The sequence below is a fragment of the Salminus brasiliensis genome, chromosome 19 (genome assembly GCF_030463535.1).
Source record: "Salminus brasiliensis chromosome 19, fSalBra1.hap2, whole genome shotgun sequence".
NCBI lineage: Eukaryota > Metazoa > Chordata > Actinopteri > Characiformes > Bryconidae > Salminus > Salminus brasiliensis.
In genome coordinates, this window is record NC_132896.1 from 20301017 (window position 1) to 20322810 (window position 21794).

Genomic DNA, 21794 nt, shown 5'->3' on the forward strand with positions numbered 1-21794 from the left:
AGAAGGAGACCCTCCAGGTTCTGTAACTCTCCCCTCCTGATTTAAGTGATGCTTCAGCCAAAAATCACAATGCATGATTTCACAATTTCCTTTACACCAAATGTAGTTGCTCAGAAATATGATTGATGTCCTGGTTACTTCCTGGAGATTAGTCACTAACGAGTCATAGGAGTTTTTGGGAGCCACTAGTCATGCCTAAAACACACATCACATCAAGTTGTAATGTAAATGAATATCACTTCCACAACTAATGTGCCATTTGGCCCTTGTAACACTTTAGAGATAACTTATATATACAATATTAATCTAGAAATTTTAAAAAGGTTCAAACATCTCAGGAACAATATTATCTATTTCTTGTCAAAGGTTTTTTTTATGCTTACTGTGTCTTAAATTAATAACAGGGTTAAAAGTAACACACTTAGGGTTGGTTTTAGCAAAGAATCAGCAAATACATAAAATGTGTTTAACTGCCATGGCAATGGGTCTTTTAAGTTGTAATTAGGGTAACGGTTGTTCTTTCAAATAAAGTTAGCCAGTCAATATCAAAACATAATTAAAAAAGAGGAAACATGAATAAGTGAAATTCTTTGTGTCTTCCCAGGATCTTCAGACACTTCAAGCAAAGCAATGTATTTGTTTAAGTGTATCGAGGAAGTGAGGTAACTCTGCATGAAATGTTCCACAATAAGGGCAATGTGCTAAAAGATAACTCACCTCCAATCTGGCCCTGTCTGCATCCTTCGGTAAGCGGTTCCGCCCCCTGGTGGTCACAATCAGGGCTTCGTAGGGGTAAACCTGTAATGACAGGCAATTAAACAGGCAGTAAACAGCAGTGAATTTAAAATGTTGTTTGATTTGACTGACTTAACAGGAAAGCAGACTCTTTGTAACTCTTTCTATTTGTAAAAATAGAAAGCAAACAGTAGTGAATTTAAGAGGATCTTTGTTTGTCTTTTCTAATGTTTGCACAGCTACATTTTCCAGTTGTTGACTGTGTATCTGTGTACTGGGACATACAGTTACAGCCACATTCAGAAAGATGAAGGACTCAGAGCATACGGTCAGCCAAACTGCATGGGTACAGTTCATTGCTCAAGGCAAAATACAGGGGTTGATAGAATAAAAGTATGTGCTGACTTATTTCACACCTGTCATCAGAGCTGGGTACTTGCCTTGGAGCGTTGAGTGTTGCTTGCCTGCTATCAGCACAGGGAATATTACTCTTCATCTCCGGCAGAGTCAGCCCAGAAATTCTGGCTGTAACAACTGCGCTACAGACCAAAATGAACACATGGTCTGTTTATACGTTTTATTGGACTTCTATGTACTGGAATTTAGTCCATTACAAAATCTTATTGTCAAAATGCTTTATTGATAACATAATTGACAGTGACAGCCCTGCTATACAGTGGCTCTCCACATCTGTGGAACTGAAAAGTTGGGTATTGTTTACAGGATGTGGGACCCTCAATGCCCCCCCCCCTCCGGGTTCCTCTTATGACAGCGAAACAAAATCGCCCCAAATCTCATTGCAACCCCATAACATAGTAGCTGTGACAAAGACAGGAAGCTGCCTCAGGCTAGACAGTTACATTCTTGCCCAGAGGTCACACAGACCCGTGCCCCTGCTGCGACCCCCTGGCAGTCCTGCAGTCCCCCGGCCCCATGGGGACTGGCCAGGGAAGCTGTCTGTGGCCTTATGACCTGGAAGCACTGATTTCTCCTCTCACTGGTTTACTTCTCTTCTGTCCAGCAGGACACTGCTTTGACCCCACAGAGTACTGTAAACCCAGAGCTGTTGCTCAGAGACGGTGTGTGTTCAGGATGGTTTCGCACACACACAGTCACACTCACCTTGTATTCTGCAGGAGAAAAAAGAAAAGAAACATAAACACACACTCTGTGAGCTGCTGTTTATGACAGCAATTTCCCACCCTAACATTACATGAAAATGAGTATAATTTAGCAGCTTAGCTAATGCCACAACAAAGCTGCTACAACTAACCTCTGATTCCCCAGTTGACTGCATTGCTGCTGTCATACTGAAAGTAGTCCGCATCCTGCTGCTGGAAAACAAACATTATTACGAGACAATTATAGTTAAGCCGACTTCATGAGTTTTGAATATGCTACAGGCTAAACGTCAGCCATGTTTATTTCACTGTTGGTATGTAAAAGTCTTACCCTGTGTATTCCATTCCTGCCATACCCTGGTAGAGACGCTGATTTGGATATGTAGTCTGAACACAGGAAGAACAACACACAAAACAAATGTCATCCACATCGGCTCATTTTACAGCATTTAAATGCAGTACTGGACACTAGAGGGCGCTGGTGGCAAAGCAAACGACTCTCTCACACTGTCACTGAACCCTTGTCTCAGCTTACAGCTCCCACATTTCCTAAACAGAGCCTTCATGCCCCCACTGGTGTAAATCCCCAGCTGAATTCTGTAGACCTCCACCAGGTGATCAAACATGACCTGCTTTTATTCTAATGCTGACACTCTCCCACTAAATCTGCTCCACTTCTGGCCTCTTCCGCTGAACAGATGCATCGAGTAAAGATGAGCAGTCACTCACCGTTTTCGGCTGGATAGGGTGCCTGAGGAGCTGCAAAAGAAGAGAGAAATATGATGCTTCACTACACTGTTCATCAGAATTATACCATACTGACAGATAAACCAAGTGTTTACAGACAAAAGAAGGTAATTTGTAGTAAGTGGAGTAAACCAGAGAGAAAGGGTACAGCTGTTACTGCATGTGATTCAGTGTCTTGTACAGTTGAACAAAGCTGAACCCTGACAGCTCTCTGTCTCAGTACAGTGATGTGTACAGTGAGGCTGTGGTTAAACAATCATAGCTGGAAGCGAGCAGCCTACCAGGCCCACAAAGAGCACACATCAAAGAACTCAATTTAAAACTGGTCAACAAGAGGAAAAAACAAATGGAGAGAGGGAAAGAGAGAGAGAGACAGGGAAAGATGGAGAAGCAGATTAACAGGCTTGCCAGGGAGAAATACAGGGATGTAGGCAAACAAGAGCACAGCATGGCTTCCAAATAATTGGATGGAAATACACAATTACTCAGTTTCAAATGAATGACAAGGAGCGTAAAAATAAGGGGAAGTGGTTAGAAGGGGTTAGGAGTAGCATCCAATATGTAGTTGTGTCAATACATATCTAAACAGTGATGATTTTTCTTATGTTGTATCTGTGCAGCACCATAATGGATTCAAAATTAAGCAATCAAGGTCTGGAGCTGATTCCAAGTGCTGAATTTGTATTTGGTAGTTGTTTTGGGGAACTCATAAAATACGGTTTAAAAATTGTGTCACTGTCCAAATACTTCTAGACCCCACTGTAATATGTTTGAGGAAACTCCTTCTAGGAAAAGCAGCATACAGCTGCTTTAAGTTAACCCATTGCTGACACAGATGTGCAAATGCAAACACACGTACAGCTTGTCTAGTCCCTGTAGAGATGTACTGCCAATAGAATAGAACTCTCTAGTGCAGATAAACATGAAACTATTAGCCATCTCTATTGTCAGGCTGGCACTGAGCTAAGTAGCAGTGAAACTGTGTTCTCTGGAATGATGGTGCTTCATCTAATACTTCTGGCATCACAGAAGTATTATGGGGAGATGGGGAATTGGGGATGGGGTGGAGTGGTGGTCATCCAACATCCTGACCCCACTAACACACTTGTCACTGAATGCAATCAAATCTTCACAGCAATGCTCCAAAATCTAGTAGAAAGCCTTCCCTAGACTGTTAATCCGAAACAAGCAGAATAGCCTAATTTTCAATACTCTTGCTGTCAATAATGAATAAGCAGGTGTCCCAATACTTTTGTCCATACAGTGTATGTACGTTCCTTTCATCACTTTCTTAATCTCATTCATTAATAAAGTAGGACTGTCTTTGATCTCCAGATGGCACTTAAAACTGATTCGTTTTAAATGAGTTAATGTTCAGCTCATTTCTTTGAGCTGAAGATTCATTGGAAAAATGTAACCACTCCTCTGACACCTCCTCCTCCTCCTGCTCCGGGCTCTGGCGTACATCCAGATGTCTGAGCACAAATGGGAATCTTCTTTTCCGTATAAAACTTGACCCGGATATTCTTTAGCACATCCTTTCTTCTGGTTTGTGTAATTGTAGAAAATGTAAGTGTGCACTGAGGTGCCAGTTTATTGGGCGGTTTATCACATACACACACACCTAGCACATTAAATAGATGCCATGTGAATGTGTACAATTGCTGACTGTTCCTACACAATTTATCCGGCACCCTCTACCCTGTCCGTCAATGGAAAGGAGCCACCATATGCCACCACAGCTGTCCAGATATTATTTGGGCGATGGACCAAGTGTACAAGAGTGAGAGAGATGACAAGAGTATACTTGTGTGTGAATACTGATAAAAAAAAAACAATCAGCCAGTGTAGTGTTGCTGAAATTTTTAAAAACCTCAGATGAAGAGAACTTGAATTCAGAGTCCTGTGATTTACATAATCTCTGGTTATTGGTTTGTAATTACTTGCAGGTTTAAAACTGGGTGGCAAATCTATTATACACTATATAGACAAATGTATTGGGACACCTGCTCATTCATTGATTCTTTTAAATCAAAATTCAAAGAGTTTATACCGCATTTGTTGGTGTCACTGTCTCTACTGTCCAGGGAAAGCTTTCTGCTAAATTGTGGAGCATTGCTGTGGAGATTTTGATTGCATTTAGCGACAAGACTGTTAGTGAGGTCATGATGTTGAAGGACCACCACCCTAACCTACTTCATCCCCAACTCCCCAACACATCCCACCAGCATTCCAGGGAGCACCATTTTCCATAGAACACAGTCTCAATGCTTCACAGCCCAATGCTGGGGGGCTTTATACCCCTCTAGCCCTTGCCTGGCATTAGGCATGGTGCCAATAGGTCCATGTTTATCTGCTCCAGAGAGTCCTATTCTATGGGCCATACTTCTCAACAGGGAGTAGACAAGCTGTGTCAACAATGGGTGCAATTTAAAGTAGTTGAACGTATTCATTAGAAGGAATGTCCACAAACATTTGGATGTATAGTGGATATACAAGGAATATAAACGAAAATGCTCTGTTATCTACGAGTGATTACAAAATCCAAGACTGGAAATTTAATTAAAGGTCTGGACAGAATGCACCTGGGACTAGAAGTTAATGACCACAAGTTGAGAAATGTGCTATAACTGAACATCTGAAAGGTTGTGTCACACCCCAGCAACACCTCTATGAATTATACACTTATAGCAGCACCACACATTCTACCATGCCACTACTCCAGTCACTGCTGTTCCTAGAATGTTCTGCCATAATACTTGGACCCATGTTCATAAAACCTCTCAGAACCTCTCAGTTAACCTACTTAGAATCAGAACCACTCTCTTTACAGTGATCTTTACAGCTGACAGCACTCTGGGTCTATAGTGGTCCTATGATGGGCCTTTTTCACTGATGGCTGACAAACAGCAGCAACAGTTGAACTACAGTCGGCAGGTGTAAACCTCCAAATGAAGGTAAGTAGAAGGTAGATGTTGTCATTCACATGTCTCCTTTACACTCTCTTTGCTTCTCATCAACCACACGCTTCACAAGACCCTCTCTATCTCTCTCTCTGTACCCCTCCTCACTCTCTCCTCATATCTGGGCCCTCGATTCGCCACGATGAGCGGACAATAGCTTTCCGTCTCTTACTGCTGGGGAAAGGGACACCCAGCGGCTGTTTCACATGTAAGGGGGCACAGTTACTGCAAGGAGGGAAACATGACGAAAGCAGGGCTATGGACATGCTGGAGAAAGGGAGGACAATAGATAAAGAAAGAGAGAGTGAGAGTGAGAGAGAAAGGGAGGGAAAAATTCCAGCTGCTTTGTGCAGCTCCCCATGAGAGACACCAAAATAGAAATGAGGAGAGCAGCCTGCACACACGTGCAAGGAGAGAGAAAGAGAGAGAGAGAGAGAGAGAGAGAGAGAGAGAGAGAGAGAGAGAGAGGAAAAAAGAGAGTACGAGAAGGAGGCAGAGACAAAGAGAGATAGAGAAAGAGAGAGAGTGCATGAGAAAGAGAAATAAAAATACGGACATAGAACGAGAGAGAGTACAGAAAATGGAGTATACTCAGTCAAACATATACCAAATGGTTTGTGTTTGAGTGTAAATGGGTCAGAGCCCACCACAGAATAACTGCTGTACTAGAAAGGAAACCACTGTTAAAACAGTTACTACATTCTCACTATCTCTCTCTCTCTCTCTCTCTCTCTCTCTTTCTCTCTCTCTCTTTATCTCTCCCCCCTCCCCCTTTTTCCTCCCAGGGTAGCGGGGTGGTAACAAACAAAGCAAAATGCGCATTTTCTGCTTCATTGCTTCAGGTACGGAAAGGTCACTCACTATACTGTACGTGTAAGAACGAGACACTGTGCTGAGAGAGGGAGAGGGAGAGAAGAGATGTGACAGGGGACACCCATTCTCTTGTAGAAGAGCTGGGTTTACTCTCCAGTAACTCCGACCGTGAGATGGCTCAGAGCCATGCTTCCATCGACAGCAGCAGATTCAACCACACATCTGTACAGCTGATCTGTACACTGAATCACCACCATGCTAAAGTAACACAGCACTCACTGCACCTGTAATATTCCTACTGTTTCTCCCAAGAGTGCACCACTTGCGGGAAATTTCCACAACAATGGAAAATCAGCTCCATGTCTCCGTGACATCATGCCAACATCATGAAATAACATAAAAATAAAATAACCTCTTTATATGTCTGTCATAAGAAAACCTGATTTGTCCAATGCCAGCGGGTTTTTTATATCTTGTGAACATTTCACATGCAAATTGTCTTGAAAAGATTATTATTCAGATATTAATCTTGAACAATTAAATCCAAAATGAGGGCCCTGACTGATGCTTTAGAGTAAGAATTTTGAATATTTACTGAATAATAAGTACTCACTGAATGATGGAGCTCTGATGAATCAGCTGATAGATGGCCCTGCCATCCGGAAAGAGCAAGGCCAAAATCTGGCTCCGGCTCCAGATGGCAGGCAGCATGACATGAGATTCAAACCAGTAACCCTAAGGTCATAGTGGCAGCACCTTAGTCGGCTGGACCACTCACCCAACTTTTAAAGTATTTTGTTAAAAAAAATTTAGTGTACTTTTAAAAATAGATTAGTAAATATGATAAGAAAGGCTTTTACACTCTGTACAATAACTAATTAATTAACCATGGTAAAATCACTAATGCATGACTTTAAAGGATTACTGCTTTTAAAAAAAAAGGTGTAGAATACAACATAAGAAAATATTCCAACATTCAATAAATCATTTATTATTGATAGTAGTTGCAATAAAGAGTTCTTCTGTGTAATTTAGTTTGCTATGAATAGACAATGATTGCCAAGCAACACAATATTGAAACACTACTATGAAACTAATATGTAAGGTATGTTGGTGTGTAGTACGGCCAGAATAACTGATGTATGTAACCACCAATGAGAGTATAGGGGCTCAACAGATGTTAAGAATTTTTTCCTTCTCCTCGCAAGCTATCATTTTGGAGATATCAGGTTTTTTTAATGACAGCGATGATTTGCTCCTCTAACACCCCCTGTGTGGCAGCAAAGGTTTTAAGGCAAGGGTGATAATAGCAGCCTGTGTCACGGTGCTGTCCATGTTTATCCAGCCCCTGATGACACAGATGACACAGCAAAGCATAGACAGCGGCCCTGCCTCCCTCCCCTGCGGCGCGGCACTCACAGCCGTTGATGGTGTTGTTGTAGCTCATGCTGTGCAGAGTCTCCTTGCTGCCGCTGCGGGAATTCCGTGCGCTACCCCAGGGGTCGTTGTCATAGGAACCGGAGCGGGCTTTCATCTCCTCCTTCAGGATCATCCTGCCGATCCCACCCTGGATCTGAGAGGAAAAGAGATAGAGGCAAAGGGAGAGAGCATGCTGATCTATGTGTGGATGTCTAGAAAGTTAGTAAAGCAAGAGAAAGTGGGGCAGCATGCCTTCATTACTCAAGGCGATAAGAGCATTTGAAGACTGCTTGTTAGATTTGTTTTTTTTAGGTTTGCTCGTCTCAGAGATAAAAAAAGAGATTGTAATCGACCATTAATCACAGAAAAAATTAAGAAAACATTATATGGACACATTACCAGTTACCCTCGCAATGTGACAGGACATATAGTGAGTGAAACAGAGAAAGAGAGCGAGAAAGAGAAGCATACTCTTTGAAGGCCATGATTCCAGCCATCTTCCTCCCCTCCTGACGAGAATCTTCTCCGAGGAACCCGTAAAGCTGTGGAAGGCAGAGAAAGAAAGTGAAGGAGAGACAGAGAGTGCCAGAGAAAAGCAGTGAGCGTTTAAACACCTTTCAAGAAGACAAAACAAGCGACCGTCTATTAAAGTTTAAATCAGTATCCTGAGCTTCAGGGTCCTTCAGGGTCATTGGTTTGTACACAAAGAAAGCAACAGTGAAGCAGAATGAGAAAATCAATCTGAGCCTCCCTATCAGGGTATAATCTCTTATTATTTAAGAGCCTGCACCCTCTGAGGTTTTGTACAGCACAGCTGGAGAAGATCAAAGTGTTCCGACGCTCGGAAACACAGTGTAGCTACCGCAGTTACCATTCATTTCTGCCCAGCCTTTTCCACATTTACACAAAATGGATTCGGATAAACGGATGTCTGCAATGTCTGCATTACATCAGCGGAGCATGTGTCACCTACATTTGGGGGAGCTGGTGTACTGGTAGTATTCAGTTTGCGAGTGCTGGTAGTGCTCGGGTGAATAGGCTGTTGACAACTTGGAGGACTGGAGGAGATCTTCACTCGTCTTACTTTTGGTGGCTGTGTTGTGATTGTCTGCACACAGAGGAGATTGAGGGGGAACTCATTATGGTTAGGAAAGCATACCAGGACAACCTTAAAAGGAATCCTCCAGCATTTTTCAGATCTATTAGATACCACAGGCAGCAATAGTGATTCAAAATGTAACTAAAAAAAACAAACAAACAGAAAATGACTCTTTGTCCTCCAAACGGATCAATCATTCCTCAGACACAAAAAGCATGATTCCAAAGAGAAAACAGTGGCACTCAAAAATAAATACAATAAAAATACTTCAAGTATCAAGTAAAAATAAAATGACTACAACAAATGGTACAATGTATTATAATGTTACAATATTTCTGAATATTCTGCTATTACACATAATTAGGGATGTGCTGAATGAACTCAAAGGAACAGTAAAGAGCAGCAGATCCTTTGGAGGAGACATACTCTCATACTCATACTTAGTGTGGTGGAAGGCGTCATAGTAGGGAAAATATTACTGCAATAGCAGCATTTGTAAACAAGCATGTTTTACATTGTCCATCCATTATCACAGGCATGATAAGTAGTTTTTTAAACTAGTATTTTTTACTTGGATGCAAATCATTTACAGTCAATGACTGCCTAAAATTTTCTACCGTAAAATGCTCTGCCAGACCTCTACCACAACAGCCTTTAGTTTCTGCTGGTTTGGGGCTCTTTCTGCCATTCAGTGTTGCCTTCAGTTAGTAAAAAACTGGCACAATTCATTTAAGACGGACTAAGAATATTCAATTTCTTTGCTTTAAGAAGCTCTTAGGTTGATGTTGCTGTATGTTTTGGATCATTATCCACCAGTAATATGAAGCACAATCCTAGCAGTTTTGCAGCATTTGACTCATCTTGCTATTTCTATCAGCAGTCACACCTGTTCTATTGACACCATGTGCCTGTTCTATAACACTGCCTCCACCATGTTTGAAAGATGATGTGGTCTGCATCAAATCATGAACCCTTTCTTTCCTTCTCCACGGGGAAGCTAATCTTAGTTTAATCTTTCCATTTGTGTGGACAAGATTTGTTTTTATTTTTTTGGGCCTGGCAGTAGGCAGTCATTGTCTCTTGGTCATATTGTGTGACTTAACTTTACATGTTTACTAACTGTCATTTGCTGCGGTTGTAGCTTTTTTGTATTTGATCAAATAGTAACATTTGTAAATCTCTGAGCCTTGATCAAACTTAAATCTCAAAAAATGACTTTTTTGTGGAACAATTAATTAATTAACCACCTAATGAAAGTTTTCTACATTCTTAATTGTAAATATCCCCATTGCAGCAATGCTTTTCCTACTACGACATCTGAACAAAGTTTTTTGTTCTCTTACTACACACTGTCCGTGGTAACTGACCAGATAATACAGATGTGTCAGAGATTAGGTTGAAAAATGCTAGAGTAAGGCTTTAAGGTTGCCCTCCCCATCTGTAGAACAGGCCATTCTTGAACCTCAAAGGAAAATAAAAGTACACGAAGACAGATGAACAGAAGGAAGGTACACCATGGTCACTACTACTAATGACCTCATTCACTGCTGGAGAATGCCTCCAAAGGCCAAATTGCCACTCGGAAACCATAAAGCACTGCGTTTAGCTAAATCAGCTATAGCTTAAGCCATTCTAATGCAACTAAACGTCCGGTAAATACAGTAAACGGCTCTTTAAGCATTATTCCCAAACAAACTGCAAATCCACAGAACTCCCATTAAGCATGAAGCATCTCGCTGACAGCCAAACACTACATTTACAACAGCAAACCAGTACACTGACGACATCATAGGGATGAGTGGAAGGGCAGTATGATGGACAGACGGACAGATGTGCAAGGCCATAGGGAGAGAGAATACTTACAGAGTGAGTGGTTGGTCAGGGAAAGAACAGGATTAATGTGATACAAAATGTGGAAAGGGAAAAAAAGAAAAGAAAGAGGGGCATTATTTGCATCCGAGACGGAGCAGTCGGTGAGATTTAGGTTTGGTACCCACATGGAGGAGAACCAAATGAGCTGAAAACTGCAGGATCTGTCTGATCTGCATATGAAGCACTGCAAACACACTCACTACATCTTCATCTCAATTATACATGCGACTCCTCCATATGAATAGCAAAAGGTCCTCGAGAGGAATTCATTACAGGCTTGTGATATGTGAATGAAGCCATCTCTATGCTATTGTATACATTCGTTATGCAACAGTGTCAACCTCCAGACATAATAAACCCTATATTCATAGCCTCCAAACTATATGAATGAACTGATACACACACAGAACATTTGTCCCATTAAGATTATCATCATCAGAAGAAGCAGCTGTTCATCCATTTCTGATCATTTCTTTATTGTGCTGTATTCCACTGGTAATCAGAATAATTACTGCATGCGGAATCAGCATTTAACAGCCAAACAGCTAAGCAGCCTCCCACATAATTAAACTCACATATAAACACAATTAAAGAAGTTAAAGAGAAAGATGGAGCGAGAGCAGAGTCAGGTTACGTTCTGAGGCGAGCTGACAGATGCTCTGGTGGCTTGGCTCGTTTTTCATGTGCGGATATCTGGTTTGTCCATGTGCATGACGAAAGAATTTCACACCAGGTTACTATTTAGGCTAGTAAGTCTAATTAAATTGAAGACCAAAAACTATGAATGTGACAGAATTACTGATTTTACTGATCAAAATTTGTGAAAACCTGATCAGTCTACCAAGGTCTCTACCAAACTGTCACTAGGACGCTATAACTGTACTAAATTTCAGTGGCACTGCCTCCATACACCTTTCCTGAAGCCAAGATTTGTTTTGTAGAAGTTCTTCTTTTTAGAAACAGGTTATGAAAAGCTGCAATTATGCAACCTTTCTCTTGGGAAAGTGAATGTAGTGTACTGCAGGTACACAACTGGACCATGTTGTGCCTTTGAGGGTACAGTTACATCATTTGTACCTTGGTGAAGCAAGACAGCAAGTACCTGCAAAGTACCTACAAAGTACCCTTGTTTTGAGAGTTTATCCACCGTTACAGGAAAAAAAAAACATGCATCACCACACGTGAATGTCTTTTTACATGTGAAAAAAATTGTGATCAAGTTTAATGATGACATTTTCAACTTATTTATCTATATTCTGAAACTATATGTGGCTATTTTGTAAGATCCACTCTTTTACAACCAATTTTAAGACTGTGAAGATAATTATTATGATTTTCTAGGGGTAAACCATAAGAGTTATGTTTATTTGTGAGTTACATAATGTAGAATTTTTGTGTGTTTGTGCATGTGTGTGTGTGTGTGTGTGTGTGTGTGTGTGTGTGTGTGTGTGTGTGTGTGTGTGTGTGAGTTCCCATTGCTGGAACAATCTGTCCCAGCTATGACAGGATACATAAAATACCCTGATATTTTGGTCTCCATTTTGCAGGAAATGCTGCTTTTAATGCAATATCTACATTTATGAAAAGGAACCAAGAGGGCTGTTTACATGTACACTGTAAACAAAAAAGGTTCCATGCAGTCATGAAAAAGGGTTCTTTGACAATAGTGAGAGTATTTTGGTGCTATATAAGAGTCATGTTTAAAAAGGAGCCATACAGAACCATCTACACCAATGCAAAGAACATTTCACCAGGCAAAGAACCACATACAAAGCATCCACATGGTTCTTTGAGCTGTCATGGATCTATATATAAACACTATTTTTACTAAAGAAGCCCTGAAAACCTTTCAAGTGCATTAGAACATTAACTGCAATAGAAAAGTCTGTATTTGCTGATCGTACTACAATGAAAATGACTGGCCTACCTGAATTACCTTCCAACAATTTCTTAATTTTAAAATGCCTAATATTTGTTTTCTTTTCTTTGAAACTGCTTTTAGGCAGCAGACGTTGTGTCTTTTCTAGTGATGTGTCTTGGAATGACAGGTATAGACTGCTGTGTGTCAGCAGAACTCGCACGGTCATAGGAGTCACATTACCACAACAAAAAACGACTCACTGCAGCGCCTACAGCGCTGACACTACAGAGGCTGTCACGCTGCTGAGAGGGCACAAGCCTTTTGACTCTGGTTAAATTCAATTTCAAGTGTCCTGAGATAAACATCGGGTCAAGTATAATCTCACTTGGCCTGTGATAAGGTCTCCATGTGGTGAGCTGTACGGGCACGGTGAACAATTCATCTCTCCCTTGCTAGAAATAAAAAAGTGTATCTTATATTATGCATGATATGTAAAGCAGAATTCGGAGTTAGCATGCATGTTCTATTTTCACACTAACGAAAAAAGCACTCTGGGATCTGATGCCTTTCATGTCACATATCTTTATATGAATACTTCTGTGTGGATGGAACTTGCGTGTTCACTCAAATTATGGTTAAATGTCACAAGCCTGTAATGCACATACATACACTGTATAAACAAAAGAAAAAAAGAAACACAAAGATAATCTGATACCACAAAAACAAAGGGAGAGTGGGTCACAACATCAAAACCTCAAAATCAATACAGATTTTGGTTTTAGCTGAACATTTTTGAAGAACATTATGGCAAATAACCTGCACATATCTTCTGTAAATGAACTACTGTAAATGCTTCTGGCACCTACCATTTCAAAACAATTCAGCAGAAATCAGTGCAAATATTGCAATTTACCCCACAGGCAGAGTTAAGTATATAAGTATATAAGCTCGAAAGTCCCTCGGAGGGGTTAGAACAGTAATATGTGACTGAATTTGTAATAGGTGAGCTTCCCACACCAACTCTCACTGAGCAATTTGTTGGGATGACATGTACACTCATTCATTAAATGATCAAATCAGCCAATCATCTGGCTGCAATGCAATGCATAAAGTCATGCAGATATGGATATGCAGATATGTACCATTAAAATGGGAAAAACTGTTGATTTTTGGCATGATTTTTAGTGCTGAATGGTCAGGTTTGGGGATTTTTAGAACTGCTGATCTCCTAGGCTTTTCAGTACAGTTCAGAACAGTGTCTAGATGTTTCTTACAATGGTATACCATAGTAGCAGAAAAGCCTCTCAGAATGCGCAACATGGTAAACTTTGAGGCAGATGGGCTACAACAGCAGAAGAGCATGTTGGATTTCACTTCTGTGAGCCAATAACAGAATGCTGAGGCTACAGTGGACAAAGGCTCACCAGTTATGAAAAAGAAATTGCTTGTTTTGATAAATCTCTATTTCTGCTGAGACACATAGAAGAATACACCCACCTGCCTTGTGTCAACTGTCCTGGCTGGTGGTGGTGGTGGTGTAATAATGGTGTGATATTGATCTAAGGCATCTCAAACTGGTCATGAATTTCAGTGGGCTTCCCAGTCACCAGACCTACACCCAGGAGGTCACCTTTGGGATGTGGTAGAACGGGAGATTCACAGCATAAAAGTGCTCTTGATAAATCTGCAGGAACCGTGTGACACAATCACATCAACGTGGACCAGAATCTTAGAGGAATGTTTCCAATGTTTTGTGGAATCCATTTCACAACGAACTGAGGCTGTTTTGGGCATTTGTGGGTAGTGGTAGCTGAGTGGTTAGAGCACTGGGTTACTGCTAACAGGGTTGTGGGTCCTATAGGAGTTGTGGGATTCACTTAGCTGCTCACTGTTGGGCCCTTGAGCAAGAGCAAAGGCTGCCCACCACTTCAGGCATGTGTGTTCACTGTGTGAGTATACTTAGTAGTGTCTATGTGTGTGTTAAAATTCCATCCTAGCCCAACTCAAGTTGTGAATGTGGTTGACTGACTGGTCTGACTTTGCAAAAATGCTAACATAGCATTGTTCATTAATTTTTGATGAATATGCAAAAAAAGTCCAAAATTAACTGTTCAGAATTCAAATGGGAGCCATATGGACTTCTCACATTGTATTCAATTAGGATCCTAGTTATAGGCTGTGCTTTCTCTTAGACTGTGTCTCTCTTGATGTGTTATTTAAATACTTCAAAATGATACTGTGTTACAGGGTACAGGCTGATCACAGTACTTTTTAATGGTACTTTTATCTATTATAGGGTGAATCTGGAAAATTCGAAGGAGATTGCTGTGGGAACAGTAGACAGTATCTAAAGTAAGTTCTGCTTGAATTTACTTAACTATGCAAACAGTCCCTATTATATTTTACCCTGCATTGGGTTGTGTTCCTCTCTCCCCTACTACACAACACACACACAAAGACACACACATACTCATGCCCTGGCATGCAATTAAGTGGAAAAGATGCACTATTACTGCTGTTGAAAGGAGATGTGTTCAAATTCATGCTACTTTAGAGGACCCTAATTATTTCCACTGAAGAGAAAAGGGTGTGACCTTTATCAACCACGCAGCTCACATATCCTTCCTAGATTAACCACATTATTTATAGCAGTTGGACACTTAAACTGTCTACACTGAAAATAAACAGATTGTCCACAAAGCTCAATTTTATGTATAAAACCCACACAGTAACCAAGACTATGCTGAAGAAAAAGAGCAGGCCATGTTGCCCAAATGCAGGAAGGTGTTTAATTAGCTTTGTGCAGGGGGGCTTTGTAGCACGTAACGTGGCCACTTCCCAGTGGATGAGATGCAGGGAGACGCATGGCCATTGAACACAGGCAATCATCATGCCTCAGTGAGCCTCATTCCTTTTTCATTGCCCTCCTGTGTGAAAGGGGCAGGGGGCTGTGCCAGCACTGCCTCTTCGTGTCATGCAAGCAGTAGAGACACGGAATGGGGGCCGCATTCCGATACACAGGCACATGGAGCAGACGTACAGTCAGTGTACTCAGGTCACCCAACTCCATCAGTTATTACTGACAGGACGATTTCTGCTTTCTCATGTAAAGAAGGTCTACCTATTTCTATCACTGGTCCAACTAAAATGGCTGTACAAGTTTACTTTCAAAATAAAGACCTTCAGCACCGGCTAAAACACGATTCCATTTTTGATACTGATCAATCAAAACCTCAGCTTAACAGCTAATACGGCTAACGTTTATAGCTGTTTTTGAATCAAGAAGCTTCTCATTAGCATGCTACAATTTTAAATAATATTGCATTAGCAGCAATACTGTCAGTATTCGGGAGATGCAGATTAAAGAATTAGGTTTCAAGTATGATTAGCCAAAGAATAAATCGCATACCAACTTAAAAAAAATAATAATAAAATTCCTTCACAAAAACAAATGTATAAAAAATGTGCAAATGAGACAATTTAAAATAGTACTACATACAGCTAGCAATTAATTGTTCTCGAACCCTAGGTTCATTACTCCTAATCCAGAAACTATTGTGAATCTTGGTAACCTTTTGGTTTAGCATATCTTGTGGAGTCTCAAAACTTACTTTCCTACTAATTACACCTACAGAGTTCATCAATCACAGATGTGTGCACAGATGTGTGCAAAGGTTTAGAGCTCTATATATTTACATTTTTAGTGTAGTTAGTGTGAACCAACCCTTGTATCATTCCTTGAACCTTTACAAACTTGCCTCAAACCACATCATTCTCTTTAGTTCTTTTAAATAAGCTTGCTTATGTGACTTCTGACCCGGTGTGGCTTCATCTATAAAACGGATACAGGTACAGGCTTTATTTTAGCTATACATCATATTCCTGTACATATAACGCTGTTTCATACAGCCAAAATGACTTCACAACCTGATGCAGTTTAAGGCCATTACTAGTGAGCTATGTCATGCTTGTAGCTCCACTGCAGAACAACAGAGAAGGGCGACAGTACACAACAGCAAGGGGTTCCTTTTAATTAACTACTGCTAATTCTAAAGGCTAAATTCTGTAGTCCTGGACACCGCTATGGTAGACAGGTGCTGACCCAAAGCCAAAGCGGTACTTATTTATTAGTTTTCTAAAAGCATGCTAAATAATAATCTATCTGTGTCAACACTGCCAATCCAACACATCTTTCCCAGAGGCACGAGCAGCCTAATGCTGGGGTAGGGAGGAGCAAGGACAAGCCAAGCACACTCTACCATGTCTCTTATAGATGGGAGGTTTCCGGTAGATGTTGGGGTCCGCTGTTGCTGAGAAGAGAAAGAGAGGTTAAAGGTGAAATACAGAGAAGAGGGTGACACGGAAGGAGGAGGAGAAGACTGGAGTCACGTACAATTCTACTTCCTCTACTGTGTGTGTCCACGTTTTCAGGCAGGATTTGAAGGGATTGTGTGAGTGTGTGTATGTAACTAGGTCTGAAAAGGGAACTGTAAAAGAAAAGGGTCTTGTAAATAGTAGGGCCCGACCAACAGTTGTATCTTCAACTGATCATTGTACAAAATACTGTCAAATGCAGCTGCCAGTTTTTAATTGTTTCAAGAATAGCATAAAATTTAATGAAGACCTTGACAACCAACCCAGAGAACATGCTCATGTGGGGCTCACATGGGTGTAACATGGGCTATGTGTGTGTAAAGTGATCATGGGCTCTGAGTGGTTGGATGTGTTGTTAGTTGTAGTTGTAGTTGTAGTAGGACTTTCCAAATGGGCTCTATTGTACACCCCCCTTATCTCACAAGGGTGAACTCTGATGCAGGCTGATATTGAGAAAGTCCTGAAATTATCCAAAGTTTATTATTTTTTAAAGAACTGCTTTCATGATACAGAGCTTCTTTGTACACTTGTCTCTACTGGTCTGCTGAATTCTCTCTGGCTGCCAGGTTTGCACACATTCCAAGAGAAATCACCAAATCATGTTTAAACAAGTCCGTATTTCTTAAATCATGTTTAAACAAATCTCTACTTCTCAACATCTAGACAAATGCAAATATTTAAATATTCCTTTTGAGACATCTGTCTTAAATCCAAGTCAAGTCTCAAGTCATGAAAATCATGAAGTCAAAGTCAAGTCGAGTCTTAATTAAGCAAGTCTCTAGTCCTTAAATTTTCGAGTCCCCCACCTCTGCTATTAGTGACTACTGTGTCTGTATGCAACATTAGGCTTCAGTGTAACTAAGGAAGCAACATTTTAACACCAAACAGGTTGCCTGACTACTAAATTGAAGTAAATGGTCTTCCTTACAATGCAGGTGTCTCTTAATTACCAATAATGTTTGGAAAAATCTGACACTAACACATTACATGGGGGCAGCAATGGCCTAAAGATTAGAGAAGCGATGCAGAGGCTAAATTCTGTTGTACTGCTGTATAATGGCTATAATGGATGATTCAAATCTTTATTATATGCTAATTTTATTGATCAGCTAATAGTTTGGTTGGGCCCTAGTAAATACCATTCAGGCTATGAATGAAGGGTAGAGCAGCAAATGGACTGGCAGCAGAGGCGTGGCCTACCTGGCACATGGAAATGCTTGGGTGCTTGGTTGGTGGTGGGTGTACTGGACCTGGGATCCAGCTGTGGGTAAAATGGAGAGCTCCTGCCACTCTCAGAACCTGCGTCAAGCCATCAGTCAATGACAGTGACAGAAGCAGAGCATGAATGAAGGATCATCCCTCCTCCAGTCACAAAACACACATCACTCTCGGTCAGAACACAAATCAGAAGGGACAATCTCTCTGTTCACAAACTAGCCAGGCAGAGTGTGCATTTCAGAAAAGGCAAGAACGGCATGCTGTGCTATATATAGCAAAAAGAAAAACAGATACATAACAAAAATAAAAAATGGCAAGCCATGGAAAACTAATGTCGTCTAATTAGTTTATCTGCAGAGCCTGATTTCACTTTTCAAAATCCAGTATAAACATTTAACATGCCTATCTTGCTTCCTGTCAAGGACATGTCAAGCATAATCCTTTCAGTATGCAGTGTGTATACTCTGTAATTGAACTGTACGCCACCGATACTGAGATCTGTGTACACACTCACCATATCTGTAGTAGTGCTGAGGCGAGCGAGGCAGGACGGGAGACATGCCCTGTCTGCTGTAGGTGGGTGAGTCAATGTAGCCGGGGCTGGAAGAGCGCCGCTGCCTGAGGTCCACAGTGTCATACATGTCCTAGAACCCCCCCGCCCACACACACAGTGTTCACACAGTGTTCACTGATGAAACCGGTTTCATTTTTATAGATCACAACAATCAGTAAAGTGCCTAGAACAACAGAAGTTGTCTCAGTACGCTGCACTCCTGCATTGATGATGTGTTCAAACAGTTAAATAACAAAATAAGATTTTTTATTATTTTAATAAAGAAATAAAACTATTTTTTTTATTGTTTTTAGATCTTACTTGGCTTCATAAAATATTCCATATATAGTACAGGCACACAGTATTAAGAAAAAGTCCCCATTTACACTTTGAGTATCAGGATTATATCTACATAAGGCCAAGCCACATAAAATGCAAGTTTACACGCACCCAAGATGCATTTAAAACAGAATCAAATTCAATTATTCAAGCCACTTTAGGAGGTGATCTGAGATGCATTTGAGCCACATGTTATAGCAGTGTAAATGCATTAGTCTCTTCAAGACACATTCAACAATCAAAACCCCTCCCTGTACAAAACACTAGTAATAACTGCTGCGCAACAAGCAAGTTTGCACAGTCCATCCCACAAACAGCATGAAATGATCAAAATATTTTGAATAAACAGTATTAGTATATAACAAATTCAATGTATTATATACATATTATGTATATAAAAATTAAATTGTATACATTTAAAAGGAAACTTAAAATGTATTTGTAAAAAAATGCATAAATTAACTATAAAATCATATGTATATATATATATATAATATATTCAGAAATAAAAAAAAATGTATGCACCACTGTTTTCATTATGGAAACTACTCTGCTATATGTTGTTTATTGTTTGTCAACCTACACACAAAAGATTTCATGAGGGTATGAGGTGATTACCTGAGAATATGGAGAGAGTGTGCCCAGAGACTGTGGAAGTGAGAGAGAATCGGATTAACCGCCTTGCCAGGGTGAAAGTTCTTTCTTCCCATTCTTTATGGAAAGTGAACAGCAAAGAAGGCTACCGCATTAACACTAACCCCTTTATACCATCATGATTTAGTAACACAGTTGTTTTCTGCACTGTGATAACAGCACAATCAATTTCCCACTCACATCGGAAAGCACTTAGGCAGTGGGAACAAAATACACTCCGGCAGAAGGAAGGAAAATTCATTCATCTGTTGACAGCTAGTAAGGCTGCTGAAAGCAGGGCTTATAATGCAACGTATGACCAGCGCATTACTGAAATGTGTAGCTCTCAGCACGGCTGCAATTTGTCCAACCTGACAACATGTTAGATATGGAAAATGCACAACCTAATGCTGCAAGCGAACTTGGGAGAGTTTGAACAGAAACGTGGGTGCTTTAAAAGCTGCATGGCAACAACAAGTGTGATGATAAAGTGAGAGGCTTTAGGGATGCATGACAATATTGGTACAATAACTCAATTAGTAAGTAGTGGCAATTACCATACTGTTATTCACTGCTATCAGAATTAGTTTAGTACGTATGTTATATAGACTGATGTACCTAACAGACATGCCTGAAGCAGTCCCAGAAGTGCATAATAGGATTTAGTACCTCTTATCATACATTCTTTACATGTAAGAAATGTATTGAATATGCATTTTGCAGAATTTGCAGTGATATTAACATAGATTACAGGGTCCGACCAATATGTAACTTTTGTAACCAATCCCAATTTCAAGGTACTAGAAAACATAACCAATAATACTGATATAATTTAAAGTGGTCGACTGTTTAAATGTTTGAAATCTCTGTTCAGAAGTTTGAAAACAGGCTGAAAGCACAGTTTTTATAAACTGTGCTTTCAAAACATTTGTGAATGTATTTCAGTGAATGTATATCTGTGCGCAACTCATACATTGGCCGGGTCCTACGTTTGTGCCAACTTTCTTATGCATCCCTAACAGGACTACATGCCTCAAAGAGAGAACTTTCTAGAGAAAGACAGATGAGATCACTACAGACAGATGCAGCATGAGGGAAAGTAAAATCAGCATTCAGCAAGGGCTGAATATGACTGTGACACAGACCAACGCATGTTGGGAATACAGGGCCAGGCTCTGCTAAGCTAGGCTAGGTCAGGTCAGCTTGTCTAACGGCTATGAGTGGCATACTGGGAAGGTACACAGCGAGGCTTTAAAGTCCCACTAGGGCAGTACCTCCCCGTAGCTGAGGCGCTCTAGCCTGTCGTCGGAGTAGTATCTGTGATAGGGCTCATAGGATAAGAGATCGGGCCTCTGCAGATCGTAAATGGCCTTAACCTTTGGCAGCGCAGCCAGATCTCTGTACTCTAGGACCTCGTTCTCCACTTTGGCCTGAGGAAAGGGACACGGGACAAACACACACACACTCACACGTGTTAAAATGCAACAAGAACAAGATGGACAGGCCTGAAAACGTCAATGGAAAAAACACAAATAAAATGAATGCCAATGTTAACAACAGCAACAACATGTCATTTCATACAACGTCAGTATCAAACAAGGGTCGAGTTCAGCAGGACCAAAACACCCCACCATTCATTCAGTACCAGTGAAAGACTGGACGCCAGAAACTAAATGCACACATCTGCGTAAAAACTTGGAACCACAAGTGTGGATTCAATGTTTAAAAATTGGAGTCACTGATCAAAGGTCAGTGTTCAAATCAGTATGACTGCAAAACAAATGTATAAAACCTTTTTAAAAATGTATTTGTTTTTAGGTAATGTACAGTATCTTGCAGGTGTTTCTAGAAAGCTGTGGACGATAATAAAATGACTGAGAAAGCTGTGCAACAGCATGAATAAGGATAATGACACTTATTTTAAAAGTGATGTTTAAATAAAAGTTAACAGATTACTATTATAATGGAACTAGACAAAACATTTTTGTAAAACAGATACTGTATATGAGTGTGAAAACACTTTAAATCAAACCTTAAATCAATTCTT

At 40.5% G+C, this 21794-nt stretch overlaps 1 protein-coding gene across 5 annotated transcripts in view; it reads right to left on the reverse strand.

Annotated features, from left to right (window-relative positions):
- The window catches only part of ablim3 (actin binding LIM protein family, member 3), a 92699-nt gene that overhangs the window by 1624 nt on the left and 69281 nt on the right, over nucleotides 1–21794 (reverse strand). Inside the window, exons 9-21 of one of the 5 annotated variants that reach the window (XM_072662894.1) lie at nucleotides 21022–21177; nucleotides 19733–19762; nucleotides 18737–18866; nucleotides 18205–18303; nucleotides 16890–16940; nucleotides 8772–8906; nucleotides 8270–8340; nucleotides 7799–7952; nucleotides 2586–2615; nucleotides 2188–2243; nucleotides 2009–2069; nucleotides 1858–1865; nucleotides 718–798 (exon numbers count right to left, since the gene is read on the reverse strand). In XM_072662894.1, coding sequence (XP_072518995.1) covers nucleotides 718–798; nucleotides 1858–1865; nucleotides 2009–2069; nucleotides 2188–2243; nucleotides 2586–2615; nucleotides 7799–7952; nucleotides 8270–8340; nucleotides 8772–8906; nucleotides 16890–16940; nucleotides 18205–18303; nucleotides 18737–18866; nucleotides 19733–19762; nucleotides 21022–21177 — 1062 coding nt within the window. Of the gene's footprint in view, nucleotides 1–717; nucleotides 1866–2008; nucleotides 2070–2187; nucleotides 2244–2585; nucleotides 2616–7798; nucleotides 7953–8269; nucleotides 8341–8771; nucleotides 8907–16889; nucleotides 16941–18204; nucleotides 18304–18736; nucleotides 18867–19732; nucleotides 19763–21021; nucleotides 21178–21794 lie in introns of those variants that run through there. The other 4 variants (XM_072662890.1, XM_072662891.1, XM_072662893.1 and 1 more) reach the window with 4 other exon arrangements.